The 20971-nt window shown below is 40.2% G+C and overlaps 1 protein-coding gene across 1 annotated transcript in view; it reads right to left on the bottom strand.

The window, feature by feature from the left end:
- Window positions 1-16322: 16322 nt before the first annotated feature.
- The window catches only part of LOC128622958 (chemokine-like protein TAFA-5), a 92994-nt gene continuing 88345 nt past the window's right edge, over window positions 16323-20971 (bottom strand). The window contains exon 4 of the mRNA XM_053649732.1: window positions 16323-19939. Coding sequence (XP_053505707.1) covers window positions 19931-19939 — 9 coding nt within the window. The 3' untranslated portion in view covers window positions 16323-19930. The remainder of the gene's footprint in view (window positions 19940-20971) is intronic.

The following is a 20971-nucleotide window of genomic DNA, read 5'->3' as shown; positions in this document are numbered from 1 at the left end:
ATCACAGTAATGCACCAACCATGTAACTCTCACAGGGAGGCTGCCCAATTGCGATCAAATTTATTAAAAATTCATTAGGCAATGTTTGTGTCACCTCCCAACAGATGTCACCCCTGACATCTAAACAGAGGGACTGCAAAGTTCTTTATCACCTCAGGGAGATCACCACGACTCATACAGAATGCACTGGATTATACAAATAGAGTGTGTGTAGTACATAAGTACTAACAGAGGCAATTAGCTGTAAGAGTGGCGAATGTATTTGTAGTAAAGGCTTTGCTTGTCTCGCAGTTGTGGGCCGACCATTTCTACCAGCCCTGTCACTTTTAAACCTGAGGGCTGTTTACATCCCCAACAGCAGCCCTTAATTACTTACTCATAATTACTGTAGGAAAAGCAGCAGTTTACAATCAAAACATAGGTATTTAATTTAGATCTCTCATTAGCGTATTATTTGCAAGCATTTTTATCCCTTTGGGTTGTACAGCAGTGAGGCAATTGTTCATTGGAGGAAACGGATATGGTAATTTGGCTTTACAATTCACAGGCCTGAAATTAAGGTGTAATGATTGTTTGGCTTTTAAACTCCCAGCAAGAGCGTGTTATTTAAATTATGAATCACCTCATACTTTGCTAGTAACCATAACAATAATGAAACATGTGGTTTAAACCATGTGATAATGGCTCACTGACAGGGGTTCTCTGTTGGGAATAGTGCTCTAGAACCACTAACCTCTGGGAGTGCATTTTATCATAAATATTTCAGATTGTTATGGTTTCATGAGAAGCCATTTGAGTACCCTCTGAAAGTACTCATGTGTATTGGATTTTTATTTCAATTTGGCCTTAAATTATTTGGCAACTGGCAGAAAAAAAAGAGTTTAAGTGAGTTTACTGTGCAGCATTCCTTCTCTGTCTATCTCTATCTGTTTTCCTACTTTGCCTCTGTCCTATCCTTTCTCTATCACCCCTCATGATTATGCAAAAACCTTACACATATTCTTTTTTCCAAGGCTCAGCATTTAGCACCTCTAATCCTGCAGTGGGTGTTCTTAGCACTAGATAATTATATAAAAGTGTAAAAATGGGATTTTGGGCATTCTGATTATCACCAACTAGCAATGAGGAGCGAAGCAACAGAGCAGAAGGAGGAAATAATGAAGGAGTGAAACAAGAATGAGCCAGAGGGGAAAAAGAATGTCTGATGCAAGGAGGCGGTCAGCTTGCAGGGTCGAGTTGAACAGAGGCCTGCATTCCGGCCCGAATCTGTCCACTCTCATCGTCCAGCTGCATAATGAAACCTGACAGGATGTAAATGAGTTTTTAAGGGAGCTGGCACAGGCCAGCCATTTCTCTCATTTAGAGCTCAAATGGGCTGGCCATGGTTCCCAGCTGCCGGGCTTTGTGTGGATTAGAGCAGCCTAAACTCAACACATCATCCCTTGATTACGAATGTGAGTGGAGCCTCTTTTCTTCTCATTTCTCTCAGAGAAAAAGATATCGTGAAAGAGAGATGGTGAGAACAGTGATGCTGAGGGAGGTGGACAAGCATACCTTTAGAGATCTTCTCCTCATGATTAAAAGCTCCTGGCAGTGTCAAGCAGAAGACGTGTACATGCCGTCTCCAGCTTGGCAGCAGATTAGATGAACTCTCAACCATGGGCTGAGTCACAGGCTGTACCACATGCTTAACAACAGATCATTAGAGCCCTGCATTTAGAGTTATGCCTTAATGGTGGGTGATTTGTGGAGATCTATCCTAGTCACCTAGCAGATGAGTCTGGACCAAATATGACTCATTTTACGCATATATTATGAAGGAGCAAATGGTAAATATTTATATGAAATTTGACTATATATATATATATATTTATACATTCTGAATATATAAATGCAAATCAGAATATATATATATATATATATATATATATATATATATATATATATATATATATATATATAAATCTTTATATATAGTAATAAAACATGAATATATCAATGTAAATCTTGAATATATAGTTATAAACCCTGAATATATATAGTCATACTGTCGCGATTTCCCCTCGCACAAAGCGTTGGAGCATGCAGCGCGTTCTGAATCCCGATGCAAAGCTTGCAGAGCGAGTGCGCACTTCCGGGTTTTTTAGTGACATTGACTTTGCTTGCTTTCTACATGTGCATCTGTTATGATTTCTGTCCTGTCTTCATCCCTGTATTGTCATTGGTTGTTTCCCTTATGTGTCATCATTAGTCTCAGCTGTTTTGTCTTCATCCTTGAGTATGTTTGTCATTTAAACCCCTCGTTCATAATGGTCATTGCGAAGTATTGCGGGAGATTTCCATATACCAAGCCGTTGTTCTTTGTTTCTGTGTTGTACTTTTGATCTTGTTCTCGCCCTTGTTGTTTGATTCTTGTTTAGTCTAGTTAATGCCCGTTTGCCGCTCACCTGACCTATTGCCTGTTTTTGAGCATGCTATTGTCTCACGTTTTGGATTTGTCTGCCTGTCTCTACTTTAATAAAGCTCTTATCTGCATTTGCATCCATCCTAACCTACATACGTGACACATACATTTTATCAGGCACATTGATAGGCAAGCTCTTAATTTTTCCATATTTGACTAAACCAATAAACATGATTGGTGTATTCAGTTTTTTTTACTTCATGATTATCATCAGCAGCAGCTTTGCACATAAAAGCAGTATAGGTTATATAGTATATAAAAGGTTAAAATAAGTTTTTCGCTCTCAATGTACATAGCCAAAGTGTCCTTCACAGTTCTCTCAAAATGGCAGATTTCTATAATTGTTATGTAGAATTAGACAAATTCCTTTATTATTTTTCACATGAGCCTCAAGCACAAGACATCTTGAAGACCATATCAATATCATTATAACTTTCATGATAGCTATTAATGGATTTTATATGTTCAAGATTTACATTTATATAATCAGTTATAACTATATATTCGGATTCACATTTATATACTCAGGATTCATAATTATATATTCCAATTTACATTTATATATTCATGATTTACATTTATATATTCAGAGTTATAACGTTCTATGAACAGTGGAAGACCGCCAGAGATGGCCAGTACAAGGCGGAAGGAGTCGGGTCTCACGCATCACATCGAGAATCTCATATGATTCAGTCACAACATGTCAATCCGTGGTACACAATGAGGTGGTCCTTATCACGTATTGTCATAATGCACGAACTGGAAGGCCTTGTCCTCCTGTTGAAATGCTGCCAACTGAATAGGCTGATTTGTGAACTGAGCTGGCAATATCTTGGTCTGGAAAGCCAGGTTTGGCCAAAGTGTAACCTGATTATCCTCTTAACCCCACCACAAATCCCAGTGGGTATACACCAACCGTGCCGGTGGCTTAAGACACATAGCTCCCTTAAGAAAAGCTACCAATCGACATCTGCCCCACAGGATCCCGGTAGGCTGACAGAGCTGCTGTAAACGTAAAAAAAAAAGGTGCTGGGGAACATCCCATGTCCAATAAGTACTGCACAAAATCTAACACTATGCTGATTGGACAGTCAATTTGGCTAAGAGCTCAGTCTGTACACCATGAAGCAAACAGTTTCCACTAACTGGCATAAGTGTGATGTGTTGAAGGGGCCCTAGCACTCATGACAGTGTTCCTCACTGCTGAGCATTGGGAGAGCAACCTCTCAACCCAAGAGGCCAGATGCATAGCTTCAATCTGGAGAAGGCTGCCACAGTGCCCCATTCATCTGTGACAGCAGATCCTTCTGAGCTGACAGTGGCTGAGGTGGACCACTAGTGAGAGTTGATAGAAAGCTGAACCAAGGCATTGCTGGCCAACAGGGGGCCACTAGAATGAGCCTGTGATGCTTCTCTTGTATACGCCTCATGATGGACCAGAGGAGTGGAATAGGGGGAAAGGTATAGAGAAGGAGGTCTGGCCATGCATGGGCCAGGGCATCCTGGCTGAGCGAACCTTGTTCGTCCTGTGCTGAGAACCACACCGGGCAGTGTGCCATTGCCTTGCTGGCAAAGAGGTCCACAGCTGCTGTTCCATAAGTCCTCCAGATTGCCTGGACAACCTCCCGGTGCAGAAACCATTGCCCTGGCTTCGGCCCCACATAGGAGAGTGAATCCACCACACTGTTGCAATGGACAGGAATGTGTGCAGCTTTGACTGACTGAAAGTGTTCGTCTGCCCACTGCAGAAGCATTCATGTCAGCCGCAGACAGGGTAGAGACCTTGTACCTCCCTGGTGATTAAAAAATGCCACTGTGGTGTTGTCCCTCCTTATCAGAATGTGTCTCCCTGAGAGTTCCCACCTGAAATGTCTCAGGATGAAAACTCAAGAATGTTGATGTGAGATGCACCTAGCTGTGGGGTCTGCAGGGGAATTTACAATTAAACACCAAAGGACCAGATATGATGAATGAAGACCAGGACTCAATAGATGCAGTCAACTGAAGAAAATTTTACTGAAGAATAGTTTGCAGTTTCTCTGGAAAACAAATCAACAATCATTAAGATGTATGTGAATCCTCCACTAGGAGGTAGGGGACCTATAAAGTCAATTTGCATATGTGTCCACGGCCTCTGGGGTCAAGGTTCATGTCCAAAGGAATTTTTAGCTTGGAAGTTGAGTTCATGTTCAGACATACTAAACACCTTTTACAAAAATCAAAGCAAGCGGTTCTCATCTTTGGACACCATTGAAGCAATGTGTCCCAGTTAGAAATGTAAACAGAGCCTCTGATAAGCAATTCTCTGTATTCTTTTGACAGTCCACTTGTGGCTGATTCAAACACAATAGCCAAATCATAATCTTCTTCATTATCATTTGCAGCACAGTAATTTTCATATGCTGCATGGAAATGCTCAACATATTCCAAGGGGGTTTCACCCATTTTCTGCTTAATTTGAGTCACACTTGTCCAGGGAAATGATCCCGACCCAGAATTTCCTGTTCTTTTCTTTTGTATTCAGCATAATCAAGGCAATATTGTTGGCAATTTGCTGGGACCCCAGGTCCAAATTCAATGCCCTGAACTTTAAGCAATTTACTTGAAGGAACCAGACTTTGTACCAGAACCCGAACATTGGCTATTCCCAAATTTTATTGCCTAGCAACTGCTTCTATTTTATCCCACAGAATTTTGTTTGGGTTAAACAATTTAAAAGGTTCCAGCCCTGCAAGCATGGGCCATGCGTGTGCGGAGTTTGCATGTTCTCCCTGTGCTGTTTCCTCCGGGTACTCCAGTTTCCTACCCCAGTCCAAAGACATGTATGGTAGGCTGATTGGCGTGTCTAAAGAGTCCGTAGTGTATGAATGGGTGTGTGAGTGTGTATGTGATTGTGCCCTGCGATGGACTGGCACCCTGTCCAGGGTGTACCCCGCCTTGTGCCCGATGCTCCCTGGGATAGGCTCCAGGTTTCCCCTGACCCTGAAAAGGAGTAAACGGTAGAAGATGGATGGATGGAACCCTGCAAGCAAACTGTTTTTCTCAGTGGCTAAGAGTCTAGTCTACTCTCCAAGCTCAAAAGCAGACCCCACCTCTCTGTTTCTCCTATCATCATCAGAGCATCTGACTGGAGCAGCCAAAGCCATCCCCTTGTGTGAGACTACACTCTACTCCATGGAGATGAGAGAAAGGTTTCTAACATCTGGATCTGTGTTAACTTTTGCTTGCATGGTAGGAAGCTCTGTGGTGCCTGTATAAGGGGGATGGTCACCTGCAGCAGCAATGTTCAACAATCTGCATGCTTCACTGTAAGGCCTATCAGTCTGGTTCTCAGTCTGTAGGGTGGTGCCTAGAGCAGCAGCTGCTTGAACAGTCTGAGAAGACGGAGTAGAGGAAACAGATAGAACTGGCAATGGCTTGCAATTCATGGCACTGTTTGCTCTTTTAAAACCCATTTCAAGCCACTTTATCACATTTAGTAATTAAATTGTACCATCTCTCAGTTACTGTGGAGATTTTACCTTCAGGGGTTAATGGCACCAAACCCATTTTACAAATCCATGAATAAGCACAAACAGATAGAAATTTGATTTTTTCTGGCTCTTTCTTTGTTTCTATCAAATCATTTTGTTGTTGACCTTTCCAATCAGAATCAAAAGCCTGACTAACCATTTTCTTAATGAGCTCTGTGAATTTCTTTGAAGTGAGAGCTTCATTGTTTGTATCAGGACTGATCAAATTGCTTATTTGTCAGCCATATCTTGGTCACAGTTGAAACCCACAAGAAATGTAGGCAGCAAAAGATGCGGCAATCTTTTAACAACAGTACAGAACGTCTACTGATGAAACAACAAAATATACTCCAAATTTGACATATATTGGTTCAATCCAATTAGGGCCAGTTAGGGCAACGGTGTTGCCAAAGTCCTCACCACCCATTGAGGCAAGCATCTGTGGTGACCACTTCCCTGCGTGCTGGGGCGGCCCTATCGGTAGGCCTCTTTGTAGAAACCTCTTTGTCCTCCAGAGTCTCAGAGAGGTGGCACAGCTGGTCGTGACTCAAACCAGAGTGCACTGATTGTGCACCAGTGACAAACATCTGGCTCTCAACCAGCATTGGAATGGGCAAAGATGCAAAAGCCCTAGTTGGATAACTGATGAGGCCGCTGTGAGAAGGCCTGCCAGCCATAGGAAATTGATAAAGGGCAGCTTGCAATGAACCTGAAACCTTGCTAAGGTTTCAGGCAAGTCCTGCCTTCTACCATTTGTGAGGGTGCCCCTCATTGGCCTGGAGTCCTAGTGCATACCCAGGAAGCACACTGTCTGGCATGGGGTGAGGCAGCTCCTTTAAAGGTTTACCTTCAGAGCCAAGGTGGCAAAATGATGTAGCAGGTGCTGTGTATTGTTGGCAGCTTGCTGAGGTGATCTGGTGCACAACAGCCAACCGTCCAAATACGGGAGAATCAGCATGCCCTCATGCTGAAGAGGTTCCAGTGCCACCTGAACACACTGTGTGAAGACCCGGGGAGAAAGAGAGAGGCCAAATGGTAGGACTCAGATCTGATATTTCTTGTCCTGAAATGCGAACAGAAGGAACCTTCTGCAGGGCAATGGGAATATGACTCAACCCTGACACGGTGTTATAATACAGACTAATAAGTCATCAGTATGCCTAAATTCCAGGGTGGGGCAATGGAGTTTTTGTTTCAGGGCTTCATCTGGAGATACTACCAAGGAAGAAATACATGGCTCTACAGGAAGCATGTTACCAAGCTCTTTATCCTGGCTTCTGCCATTGCTGCCACTGTGCATGCTACACGATCCGGCCTGGATGATGGGGCTGACCAAAATACAGGACAATCAAAATCAGGACAGCTAGTTATCTGGAAGTCCTTCTGGAAGTGTGTCCAAATTCAACATAGCTAGGGCCATTTTGATTGTATCCTGCAGTGAAAATACTACTGAAGACCTAGAACCTTGAAGGCCTGAACCCTCAACACTATGAGAGTATTGAGACTGAGAATATCACGATGATGTCTCCTTCAAGGAGGTATAATGGTCCTGCCCCGCAGTAATCTCCAGTTCCTGAAAAAATCAGCTGCCGATTCACATCTAGGCAATGAAGAGGCTAACCGATGAGTTCTAATATAGACACTCACCCCTATTCCACTGATGTGAAACAGTGTTTAATAAAAACCCTGGATAACCAGTGGCTCTGAGTAATCTATAGCGATTCCAACGATAAAATGTCGTGTTTGCAATTGTTTGATATGCATGAGAGCAGAGTATTCTTGTGAATTTTTTTTTAAACAAAAGATCACAAGCTTAAACAATAAAAACAAATTTTCACAGCCTTATTGGCGCATATTTACCATGGGTGCCAATATTAGTGGAGGGCACTATGTATATATATATATATATATATATATATATATATATATATATATATATATAAATGTATGTAAATGTGGCCCACTGGTAAGCAGCTATATTTGATGTTTACATAGCATTTAGATTGTAGGACAAAAATAACCTAAATGCCACCTACCATGTCTAATGCTTGTGTGGCATTTCAATTTTGGGCCAACAGTGGTCTGACTGTAAGTTTGTTGGTCTAATAAATGTTGAGATGTGGCTGTATCTGGTGGCCAAATACATACAGGTTCATCACTGTCATTCCATGGCAGTATATGGGCCATATGAAAGAAGTAAGTGTGGGTCAGCACTAAGCCATCACTCTTTTCGTTCCCTTTTAAGTGCATTTGCAAGGCAAAGGCAATTTTTCATCTCAAACCCATTTTTCTGTGTTCTTTCTGCTCTGTTCAAACATTTTACTCCCAGAATTTTCTCCATCTGAGAAGTTTTTACAGATTAAGTTCTTATCTAGCTATACACATGAACATGGGTTACAGTGATCCATTGCTGGAGTTATTTAGATGCTTCAGAATCTAAGTTCCTACAATATGTGAGAACATAGATCACAAATCAACATAAATATGAAAACCAATATCAAGGAAAGGGAACAGATGCATTAGATGTAATGCAATACAACAGGATGAGATGCCATCCATTGCGCACATTCATTCATACCTTGTGTAAATTTAGAGGCATCAATCCACCTACTGGTATGCTTTTGCTGAACATCAAATGAATCAAACTGGGGATCCTGGAGCTGTGAGGTGCCAATGTTTCCCACTGTGCCACTGTTGTGTATGTCAGTAGCTGCAAAACAATCAAATGTACAACACCCCAAAAATACTATTTTCTGTCATCTTTCATATGTTTTTCTCCTTCTGATCTATCAGCTTCAAAAGCATTGTTTAGATTCTTTCTGTCTTAACAGTGACAGATTATTGGATGTGCTGATTGAAAATAAGGAGACCCCAACAGTTTTATGGGCTGAAAATATTGGCAATAGTAGACATCCTCTGTGGGAAGCAGCTGCGAGAGCCATATTGCTTATTGATCTGTTGCTCAAATCGTGATAGGCGCACTTAATTAGATTTATATTGTAAACAAAGACTTACAATATGAAATTTGGATCAGTAGGTAACTGTGATCCATCAAAGTAAATGGTATTTTGTGTGGGAAGTGGCAGTGTTGAGATTGCAGGGAATTTATCTTGGTTGTAAAAGGTGATGATGGAGGGATTGGTCTGTATGAGTATTACTGCTGACTTGAAGGCATAAACAGAATGATCTTTGGACCTTCTCTCTGTGTCTCTTTCTCTACCTGTTTCTCTTCCTTTATCATCTTCTCTGCCTCTGCCAGTCATCTCAATAATAATAATAATTCTTTAGATTTATATAGTGCATTTCTAGGCACTCAAAGCGCTTTACATTGTATGGGGGAAATCTCCTCAACCACCACCAGTGTGTAGCATCCATCTGGATGATGTGATGGCAGCCATAGTGTGCCAGAACGCCCACCACACACCAGTTTCCTAGAAATGTCCTGATTTAACCACTTATCCGAAAGACAGTGCTGTTTTTACAGTATAGTGTCCCTGTCACTATACTGGGACATTAGGACCCACACAGACCATATGGTGAACACCCCCTGCTGGCCTCTCTAATACCACTTCCAGCAGCAACCTTAGTTTTCCCCCGGGAGGTCTAGGTACTGGCCAGGTTCAACCCTGCTTAGCTACAGTGGGAAACCATGCAAGAGCTGTAGGGTGATATGGCTCTGAGATAAGGTCAACAAAGTTCAACTTGTTCAGCCAGTGTGATCACATGACATCAAGGACATTTAACATTAATTAGTTTGCTAGTGAACTTGACTACTTACTTTCAGCGACACCTTCTGATCAATCAAAATTGAGCATTCAACGGCATTGTGGTGTAATTTATATTGATAAAAGCCCCACATTTTTAGCCACAGAATAATGAAAGTTAAGACATTTTGTGAAAAAAATTCTTTTGTTTGAATAAATGTTTCTATATGCTCCCTCTTTCTCTCACTATTTTTAAAATCCAATATCATTGCAAATATATAGCAATATTTGACCCTTTGAATCGGAATTGGCGTCTAACTTCACTTCCCAGAACTCAGTGTGGCCTACAAACATGGCCGCTGAGAACTACAACACCCTGATGGTCACACTCTTCTGATTACTGATTATACACAGCTGGACACAATCACCTTCACCGCCACACTCGCAGTTTAAAAGGATTCTCAGTGTTCACATTCATTGTGAAGTATATACTCTGTGTTGTGTGCGTGCCAGTTGGTTTGATTGGTTTGATTGGTTTGATTGGTTTGATTGGTTTGATTGGTTTGATTGGTTGCTCTAGTGTGTATTATTCCTGTTTATTCTGGTTGCACATTGTCTAATCCTTGCCTGTTTTTTTGGATTGGTCTTTGCCCTGTTTGCTGTGATTTTCTTAAATCACTGAATATCTGCACTTGTGTAATCAACTGTTTTCTGACACTTACACACTGTTTATGTTGAAATGTTCAGGTCTAAAATGTATTTTATTGTAAATTTTATGCCTATAATCTGATGATTTATTCTAAAGTGACTCAAAATTGACATGTATGAAAATATTCTAGTTACACATATATCTGCTAGACATATTTCCACATAGGGTCTATGACCCCTTCCTTACCCTATAGTATAACACCCCCAGGTTCACCAAAATGTGAACAAAAGGCCACAAAAGTGTTTCAGATCATTCAATGTTAGCACACATATAATGTTAATACACCTGTGGCTGTATTTAGAGCCAGTGTCATTTTGCTTTTGGTGCCATGGAAAAATCCAAGCAACTCAGCCAAGACCTCAGAAAAATTATTGTGAAACACCACAAGTCTGGTTCCTCCTTAGGGGCAATTTCTAAACAACTGAAGGGTCCATGAGCATCTGTACAAACAATTGTATGCAAATATACAAATCTTGAGAGTACACAGACACTGTGTTATTCAGGAAAGAGGCATAAATTAACTCCCATTGATGAACAAACTTTGGTCTGAAAGTTTCAACTGAACCCCATAATAATAATAACAAATGAACTGAAGAAGGATTTCCTTATAGTATCAAGGGCAAAACAGCACTGGCTCTAAAGGTAGGCCCATGTGCAGCCACAGATGTGCTCCTAATTAACTACTAATTATGACAACTAGCCAAGCAGAAGCTTCTAACAGTCATTACATCAATTTTTAGAATCTCCCAGACTGTTATGTGACCTAATGAAATTCTAATATAGTGAATTAAACCTGAAATTAATCTGTCTATAATCATTTGTTTTTAAGTTACCTCTGATGTGAGCAAAGTAGATGCTCTAATTGACTTACCAAAAGAAATGTATGGTAAGTTTATAAGTGATCACCAGCCCTTTGGAGAAGTGTTCTCTGCTTAGATGAAAATGATTCTGTTTGGCCATAATGATCAGCATTATGGATCATTGTAAAAAGGAAAGGGTGAGGCTTTTAATCCTGAGCACTATCCCAACTGTGAAGCATGGGGTTGACAGCATCATATTGTGGGGGTGTTTTGCTGAAAAAAGATTGGTGCACGTTAGAAAATAGATGACATCATGAAGAAAGAGGGTTATCTGGAAATACTGAAGCAACACTTAAAGACATCCGCCATAGTTAAAACTTAGTCACAACTGGGTCTTCCAACAGGACAATGATCCTAAGCATACCTTCAAAGTTTTAACAAAATGGGAACAAAGTGAAAGTATTGGTATAGCCATCATAAAGCCGTAAACTGAATCCCATTGAAAATATGTGGACTGACTGAAATGAAAACGTGTGTCTGAACAAGTAGGCCCACAAACCTGTTTGTGGAAGGATTACCCTTACATTTGATTCTGATTGATAAAAAGTGTCATAAACAGAGCTGTGGTGTTGTTTCTTCTGTAATAAAAGCAGTAATTGACTACAGCTCAGAAGTAATTTACTGCTTTTATCACAGGAGAAACAACACCCAACTGAACACTGTACTTCCATATTTGGATAAATTCTATTCACACATACCAACTGTACACTTGTACCAACATAATAGTTCAGGCTGATTCTTCAAATCTAGCCTTCAAGGTCCATGTCCTGCAGAGTTTACATCCAATCTCAAACTCACAATTATTACAGCAGAATGCTACTATAGATGACTAATTTATGTAAAAATGTCAGGTTTGTTTCTGGTCCCCCACCAAAGATATTCAACCCGAAAGTGAGGGGAATTATTATATTTTTTAAATTGCGCTCTCTTGCCATGTTAAAAAAAAAAATAGAGAGAAGTCTCAAATCTGAAATGTTATGCATGCACACTATACTAACTAGGTACCCCTTAAAAAAAATTAAGACTAAGACTTGAACCCTTCCCATTATAAATGGACCCTAAATGTGGAACTGTGAGCAGTCTTGAGCATTACATTTGGACTTAAGTTCTAAGTCTAAGGAACACGAATGTGCAAAATGTTTATATACTGTATGTTCACGTGCCTTATAATGTGCTGTAGAGATCAGTTTTTGTCGCAAGGATTGTTCCGAGATATTGCTTCTATAAACAGCTGTATAACTAAGATCCGTTGTGTGCCATGACACACACACAAAAAAAAACCTGGTAATTTTGCAATACAATTACATAGAGGTAATCACTTAAAAAAAATTGTGATTGGCTGATTAAGATTCAACTTAAAATTTTGTATGCCTGCCACTGTTTTCGCCCTGTATTTCTGTCTCTGCCCATTTATTGCTTTTGTTGTCTGTCTCTCTCTACTTCTCTCTCCTTCTGACGCTCTATCTGCTCGTTCTGTCTCACTCCCTCCATCCTTCTCACTCTCGAGCACGTCAAACACACCAAGCAGATCCTTCAGCACTGTTAGAAATGTCAAGCACTGAAGGAAATGAAGACAGCTGCTGTGTTCACAAATACAGAACTGCTACCCAAAATGCCCTGAGAGACAGCAAATGTGGGTGAAGAATAGACACACACACCCGCATACAATGTATCCTCACTTGCCTCACTAGTACACACACAAAATAATTAACATATGACCTACTTAGTTTTCCTGTTTTGTGCACACGTATGTGGCCCCCTTGTATTTTCGATGCCTTCATTTGTACCTGCTGTAGATGTATAAAAATTCCACACTTTATTTATACACTGTATTGCTAATCAAATTAAAACAATGGGGGTTGTCTTCTAGTAAACCAGCAGCCCAAAGTGAAAGGGCAGATTATTGGAATCCAATCAACCCATAATTCAATATTCAGGCCCTCTAGACAATTGGTTCTGCTCAGAGTAGCATCACTCTCCTCCGAAGAGCTCATTTGCATCATCTCTGGAAATTCCACAATCAACACAACGTCATTAGTGTCCAGTTGGTGTTGGCAAGAAAAGGAGAATTTGGTGGCCAACTTCATAGACAGAGTAGACTAACAGTTGGAGACAGATCCGAGTAAAACACACATACACACTCAAACACACACACAGAGCATTCAGCATTATGGGCATGAAAGGGTGAAAATATATATATATATATATATAAAATATAAAATACTTAAAATAAAGACTAGTGGAGCGGTTTGTCACTGTGTAACTGAACGTCAGTAAAAGATGTCCATCCATCCATCCATCCATCCATCCATCTTCTATACTGCTTATCCTTCCTTCAGGGTCACGGGAAACCTGGAGCCTATCCCAGGGAGCATTGGGCACAAGGCAGGGTACACCCTAGACAGGGTGTCAATCCATCGCAGGGCACAATCACATACACATTCACACACCCATTCATACACTACAGACACTCTGGACATGCCAATCAGCCTACCATGCATGTCTTTGGACTGGGGGAGGAAACCGGAGTACCCGGAGGAAACCCACACAGCACGGGGAGAACATACAAACTCCGCACACACAGGGCCAAGGCGGGAATTGAACCCTCGACCCTGGAAATGTGAGGTGAACATGCTAACAAAAGAAGATGTCGGTGTTGTAATTTTATATCTTCAGTGAACGGAAGCGAGACCAATCAGACAGGGTTTTACAAGAAAATACATGGAAATACTTGAGTCTTATTGGCTGACAGCTCTCAATTCTGCCAAAAGCTAGCTCACAGTCAGTGTGAAGGAAAAGTGGATATATGCCGATATGTTTTTTAAACCAGTAAATGGGGTAAAACTGAAACACTAACATCCTCTCATGCTGAGCAGGAAAAAAAGGTGTGTAAATGTCTATATGAGTTTGTGAATACATATAAGTTACGTAAACATGATAAGAGCATTTGGTGATTCCAGTCTTGAATTTCACGTAAAATGTGAAATGTACTACTTAATGTAGTACAGATCATAAACCCTGCCGATAGGGATTTATTTCTTTCATTTTAGAAATTAAAATGAAAAAGTTACAAGAGCAGTGTTCAGAACTGAGTTTGTTGTCACTCATGGACAGATTAAAAGCAGTGATAAAGCATGAAGCTTTTTGTTATGACATGCTGCTAAATGTAACTCTACTCTGTACTCTCTCTCTCTCAGCCTATATACAGTATCTCACAAAAGTGAGTACACCCCTCACATTTTTGTAAATATTTGATTATATCTTTTAATGTGACCATACTGAAGAAATGACACTTTGCTACAATATAAAGTAGTGAGTGTACAGCTTGTGTAACAGTGTAAATTTGCTGTCCCCTCAAAATAACTCAACACATAGCCATTAATGTCTAAACCGCTGGCAACAAAAGTGAGTACACCCCTAAGTGAAAATGTCCAAATTGAGCCCAAAGTGTCAATATTTTGTGTGGACCATTATTTTCAGGCACTGCCTTAACCCTCTTGGGCATGGAGTTCACCAGAGCTTCACAGGTTGCCACTGGAGTCCTCTTCCACTCCTCCATGATAACATCACGGAGCCGGTGGATGTTAGACCTTGTGCTCCTCCACCTTCCATTTGAGGATGCCCCACAGGTGCTCAATAGGGTTTAGGTCTGGAGACATGCTAGGCCAGTCCATCACCTTCATCCTCAGCTTCTTTAGCAAGGCAGAGGTCGTCTTGGAGGTGTGTTTGGGGTCGTTATCATGCTGGAATACTGCATACTGATCATGCTCTGTTTCAGTATGTCACAGTACATGTTGGCATTCATGGTTCCCTCAATGAACTGTAGCTCCCCAGTGCCGGTAGCACTCATGCAGCCCCAGACCATGACACTCCCACCACCATGCTTGACTGAAGGCAAGACACACTTGTCTTTGTAATCCTCACCTGGTTGACGCCACACACGCTTGACACCATCTGAACCAAATAAGTTTATCTTGGTCTCATCAGACCACAGGACATGGTTCCAGTAATCCATGTCCTTAGTCTGCTTGTCTTCGGCAAACTGTTTGCAGGCTTTCTTGTGCATCAACTTTAGAAGAGGCTTCCTTCTGGGACGACAGCCATGCAGACCAATTTGATGCAGTGTGCGGCGTATGGTCTGAGCACTGACAGGCTGACCCCCTACCCCTTCAACCTCTGCAGCAATGCTGGCAGCACTCATACGTCTATTTCCCAAAGACAACCTCTGGATATGACGCCGACCACGTGCACTCAACTTCTTAGGTCGACCATGGCAAGGCCTGTTCTGAGTGGAACCTGTCCCGTTAAACCGCTGTATGGTCTTGGCCACCGTGCTGCAGCTCAGTGTCAGGGTCTTGGCAACCTTCTTATAGCCTAGGCCATCTTTATGTAGAGCAACGATTCTTTTTTTCAGATCCTCAGAGAGTTCTTTGCCACGAGGTGCCATGTTGAACTTCCAGTGACCAGTATGAGGGAGTGTGAGAGCGATGACACCAAATTTAACACACCTGCTCCCCATTCACACCTGAGACCTTGTAACACTAACAAGTCACATGGCACCGGGGAGGGAAAATGGCTAATTGGGCTCAATTTGGACATTTTCACTTAGGGGTGTACTCACTTTTGTTGCCAGCGGTTTAGACATTAATGGCTGTGTGTTGAGTTATTTTGAGGGGACAGCAAATTTACACTGTTACACAAGCTGTACACTCACTACTTTACACTGTAGCAAACTGTCATTTCTTCAGTGTGGTCACATTAAAAGATATAATCAAATATTTACAAAAATGTGAGGGGTGTACTCACTTTTGTGAGATACTGTAACTGTGAGGGAGAGGCATCAAATCACTGAAATGTCAGCTCGAACTGGAGAACACTATAGTGTGATACAATAACAAAACAGGTTCATTTGTATTTTCATACACTTGTAATATAATAAAAGTTCTACATATACCTCTATATCTATTTTTTGATAGGAAACTAATTGAGGTGCTGATGACATGAAATAAAAATATTAAGATTGCCAAGAAGGTTTTTTTTTGTTACATTTATGTTGCCATTGGTTTGTGAAGGTTAAAATATTAATTTAACAGCTCAGTGTTGAGTTTACAATTGCAATTACAAATCTTTTTTTTCAATTTAATTGCTTTCTGGACTCTGCCATTAAGGACTTGGACTTGAGTCCAACTCTGCCCCTTTTGGACTCAATTGCTTAAGGACCTGGTCTCAACTCGAAAAAGCTGGACTCGGACCCAACACCTTCATTATGAGTCCTCCATATTTAACCACTCCAAACGTCACACAAATGCATCCCTCATTTTGTGTCATCACATTTTATTGGCTACCAGATGCTATGGTGAGAGAAACAGGATTAACCACTTGGAATCATGCGTTTGTCCCATTTCAGTTTAAAAACTGCCAGCCAACTAGTTACACTCTGAGGATCGGGATATTGAGGTGGCAGCCTGTGTAGTACTGTGTAGGTTTATGCAGGAGGAGAAAAAGAAAGATAGATCTGGTTTTATAAGATGCAATGTCATTTGCCACCATGACTAGCACGTCATCATCATTTTCAGTGGAACGGTCATAAAGGTATTTTATTTCCTAAGCATATTCACATTATTAGTATGGCAAGATGGTTGATGGTAGATCCCTTGAATAATTAATTGACAGATTCTGAAAACTACCATTAATTCTACTACTGTCTGGTTGCCATACAAACTGCATCAGCATGCCACACATATTATTTTAATTGTACAGATCATGTGGTGATTTTATTTAGTATTCAATTTCATCATCTCCCTGAAATCGATGTTATCCTGACTGTTACTGACACACACACACACACACACACACCTTTGTTGTACTATCCTTGTGAGGACCTATCTTTGACATGATGACATAAACCAAACCTTAACCTCAGTAAACCAAAAGAAACCTTTTTTTCCTCATGTAATTTTCTAAATAAAAGCTGCAGGTTTTGTAAAATAAATAAATAAATAAATAAAATAAAATAAAAAATTAAATAATAATTAAAAAAAACATTTCTAGTGGACTAGTCTTGTTAAATGTCCCCACAATGTCAAATCTGACAGATATTCTCACTCTTGTAGGGACATTTGGACTCCATTAATTCATAAACACACACACACAGAAGACACTGCCTTTCTTATGTGTGTGTTTGCTCTGGGTCCTCTCTAGCTGGAGGCATTAATCACGGTCAGAGGTTTACAGCAGAATAGCATGTGTAAGCTTCATTCTTCGTTTGATTGTGTGAAATGACCCCCCGAGTTATATAATGTAACCTCATGTCCTGGTTCTATAGCTGCTGGTGATGACTCAGGGTGAAAAGTTACTGAGCTGCTCAATGTGTCTAACTTTTAGCAATGTAAATGTACTGAGCCATGGCTATGTGTGCATTCATGTGTTTGTGCAACAGCGTGTACATACACTCTAGGGCCGCCAGAACCAATTTCACAGTTCTCATCTTTAGTTGCATAATGTAAGTCTATGCAAATGCATTATTTTTGCTGATATTAAACCTGTCACTTGATGTGTCACTTGTGATAATATCCATTGTTAAAAGCCCTATACAAATACAACTGAATTGAATGTAGAAAAATATATGCCATTTATAGCATTGTTTATGTTCCCATTTTTTAATTATGCATCAATCTTCTAAAAAAAATCATCCTATAAGTGTTATTACTTGTAAAGAGTTTACAATTTCCAACAGACACTCATTGGAGTCACTCTTTTTCTGTTGGGCATTTAGAGTATTGTGTGTTTTGATCAGACAGTAATTCTGAAATCTATGAGTGAATGCTTGATCTCAAGCTGTGTTCATGAATTTTATGCTAACATTACACACATTTAACGTATATCAGCTCTTCTTCTTCCAAATGTGGACATCATTGGAAAGACAGATTTTTTTTCCAGAACAATAAACAAAGGTCAGCAGCCTCGAACATCCCTGCTGAAAAAAACAACAACAATAGAAGCCATCACAGAAATTCTGATGTTTTCCACCAGAAATACCATTACAAAGCATCAGCTAACCAGTAAAACCATTACCATTACCATTATTGGTCCTTAATGTTAGACATTCATAGACATAACATACCACCAACAAAAGGCAACAAATTACCGGTAGACACCGACAGGGACCATTGCAGTTGCCCTTAAAATCAATACAATTCCCATTATATCCATTAAAACCATTATAAATTCTATGAGGGTTTCTACTCTTTCAGCAGGGATAACCATTGCATATTAAAATTCTATTTTAGCAACTCATTTCTTCTTTCACATATTTAATTTATTCTTAAAATATTTCAGAATAAAAAAGTATTTTCATGTAAATGATTCTAAGACTCTCTTAACTCTCTCTGTATGTGTCAACACTCTTGATGGTGGCACTGTGCAAACAAACACAAGCACAAAAATAAATTAGATAAAATCCATAGAGAAATGACTCATTTTTTTCTACACCTTTACAATACGATAGCAAATAGCGATTTTCATGGCCCCGCATACTAAAGTGGGATACAAAGTTCAGTTTTCTGTAATCGATCATTTCTTTTTTTCCCCTCTGTATGCTGTCCTTTTTTCCATCCATCTGTTTAGTATAGAAGAAGTGGTCATGTGTGTGAAATGGGTGTTAAAGGAGAGCTGCTACTGCTGCAGGAGAAAGAGCAGGCTGCTGCAGGCCGGCATGAAACAGCTTATTATCCACATTCTATCACTGCCATTCCCACCACATTATTCATGTTAAATAAGGTTCTCTACAAAGATACAACATAGAAAACTGTTAAATATATAACTGTAGGCCTTTCAAAATGATTTCTGACTCCTTTTCCGGCAATTTGAAATGATGGTATTGTTTTGTTTTTTTTCCCCCATATATTCACTTTTTTGTCCATTAAGGATCAACGCTTGTACTCTTTAACTGTGACCAACCATGCTTATTGCAAATTGTCCCAAAGTTTGCTACTGAAAAAAATGCAAATCTCATTTTCTTTATACACATTATATATGTATACAGTGCCTATATTTCCAGTTTCAAAATACAGTGGGTTCAGTTCAAGAAAAAAAAAATTATGCAAAGTATTAAAGGTACTACTGGAATTTAGTTCATTTTGATCAGTTCATTTGCACAAAGCAATTCTTCAATTCCAGTGCTTTAAATTGGTGGACATGATAACAGGGCTTGGTGTCTTAATTTCTCCTCGCTCAGCCCTTCCTCTCTGAACTCCGTTTGTTAAGGTATTGTTTGTTTAGCTGTTTGTTACTTTTCCTCTTTGGTCAGTAAAAGTTGTTTGAGTGCCAAAGGTGGACTCCAGCAGAAGGCCTATTCACAGATCGTGTGGGTCAGAACCTAAGATCTGGCCTTGAAAAGGGTGTAGACATCCAGCGAGCCTTAAAGAACACAAAGCCCTTCACAAGCAGCAGTCCTGCAGGCTCTAGGGTGCTCTGTGTGAGATGCTGTGTTGACGTATGTCCTCCGTGGCACTAGGGGGCGCTGCCCATTTACAAAGCGGAGCTACAGACAGGCAGTTGGAGGTGGATGTTGAGCTGATGACAGACAGCAAGTTATCTACAGCAGGCGGGCAGGAGCAAAGAGCTCATCGGGCTATAGAGTCCACATGAAGCTCTCCACACCATTAGAACTTCGGCCAGTGTTAGGAGACCTGTAGACATACAAACACAATGAACACATTTAGATGAATGCATCTAGGTGTATTTACTTAGCAATGGAAGTTCCATGGAAAACTGTTAAATATATTTAGTTAAATATAAACTGTAGGCTTTTCAAACTGAAAACACTTTTAATTACTTCTGGCTCCTTGTCTGGCAATCTGCATTTATGTTTTTTTTTTCATATATTAACTATTCTCTGATGAGGATCAATGGTTGTATAACTGCAACCAACCATGACTATTGTAAACTGTACCAGAGGTTGCTGGTCCCTTAATTTCACTTATATATACTGTATTAGCAACATAAACAATATATACAGAATTAGCAGCAGCATGATGGCACACTCTCTGTTCCTGGTATAGGCACTGCAACCCTGACCAGGATAACGTGATTAATCAAGATGAATGAATGATGGAATAAAAATTATTTGGGGATACTCCTGTTGACAACTGCAACCCCAATTCTAAAAAAGTTTGGATGCTGTGTAAAATGTAAATAAAAACAGAATGCAATGATTTGCAAATCTCATAAATCCATGTTATTCACAATAGAACACAGAAAACATATAAAATGTTTTAAATGAGGAAATGTAACATTTTAAGGAAAAAATAAGTTAATTTTGAATTTAATGGCCGCAACACATCTCAAAAAATTTGGGACGGAGCAACAAAAGGTTGGAAAAGTAAGTGTTCCTAAAAAGGAACAGCTGGGGGTTAATTGGCAACAGGTCAGTAACATGATTGGGTATAAAAAGAGTATCTTAGAGAAGCAGAGTCTTATGTGAAGCCATATGGTAGCATGATCCAGAAATGCCACCATCTTCTCTGGGCCAAAGCTCATTTAAAATGGACTGAAGCAAAGTGGAAAACTGTTCTGTGGTCAGACGAATCAAAATTTGAAATTATTTTTGGAAACCATGGATCCCACGTCCTCTAAACTAAAGAGGACTAAAGAGGAGAGGGACCATCTGGCTTTTTATCAGCGCTCAGTTCAAAAGCCTGCATCTCTGATGGTATGGTGGT

This window comes from Ictalurus furcatus, chromosome 19 (genome assembly GCF_023375685.1).
Source record: "Ictalurus furcatus strain D&B chromosome 19, Billie_1.0, whole genome shotgun sequence".
Lineage (NCBI taxonomy): Eukaryota > Metazoa > Chordata > Actinopteri > Siluriformes > Ictaluridae > Ictalurus > Ictalurus furcatus.
The sequence above is the reverse complement of the archived record's forward strand: the minus strand, read 5'-3'. Positions and strand labels throughout refer to the sequence as shown.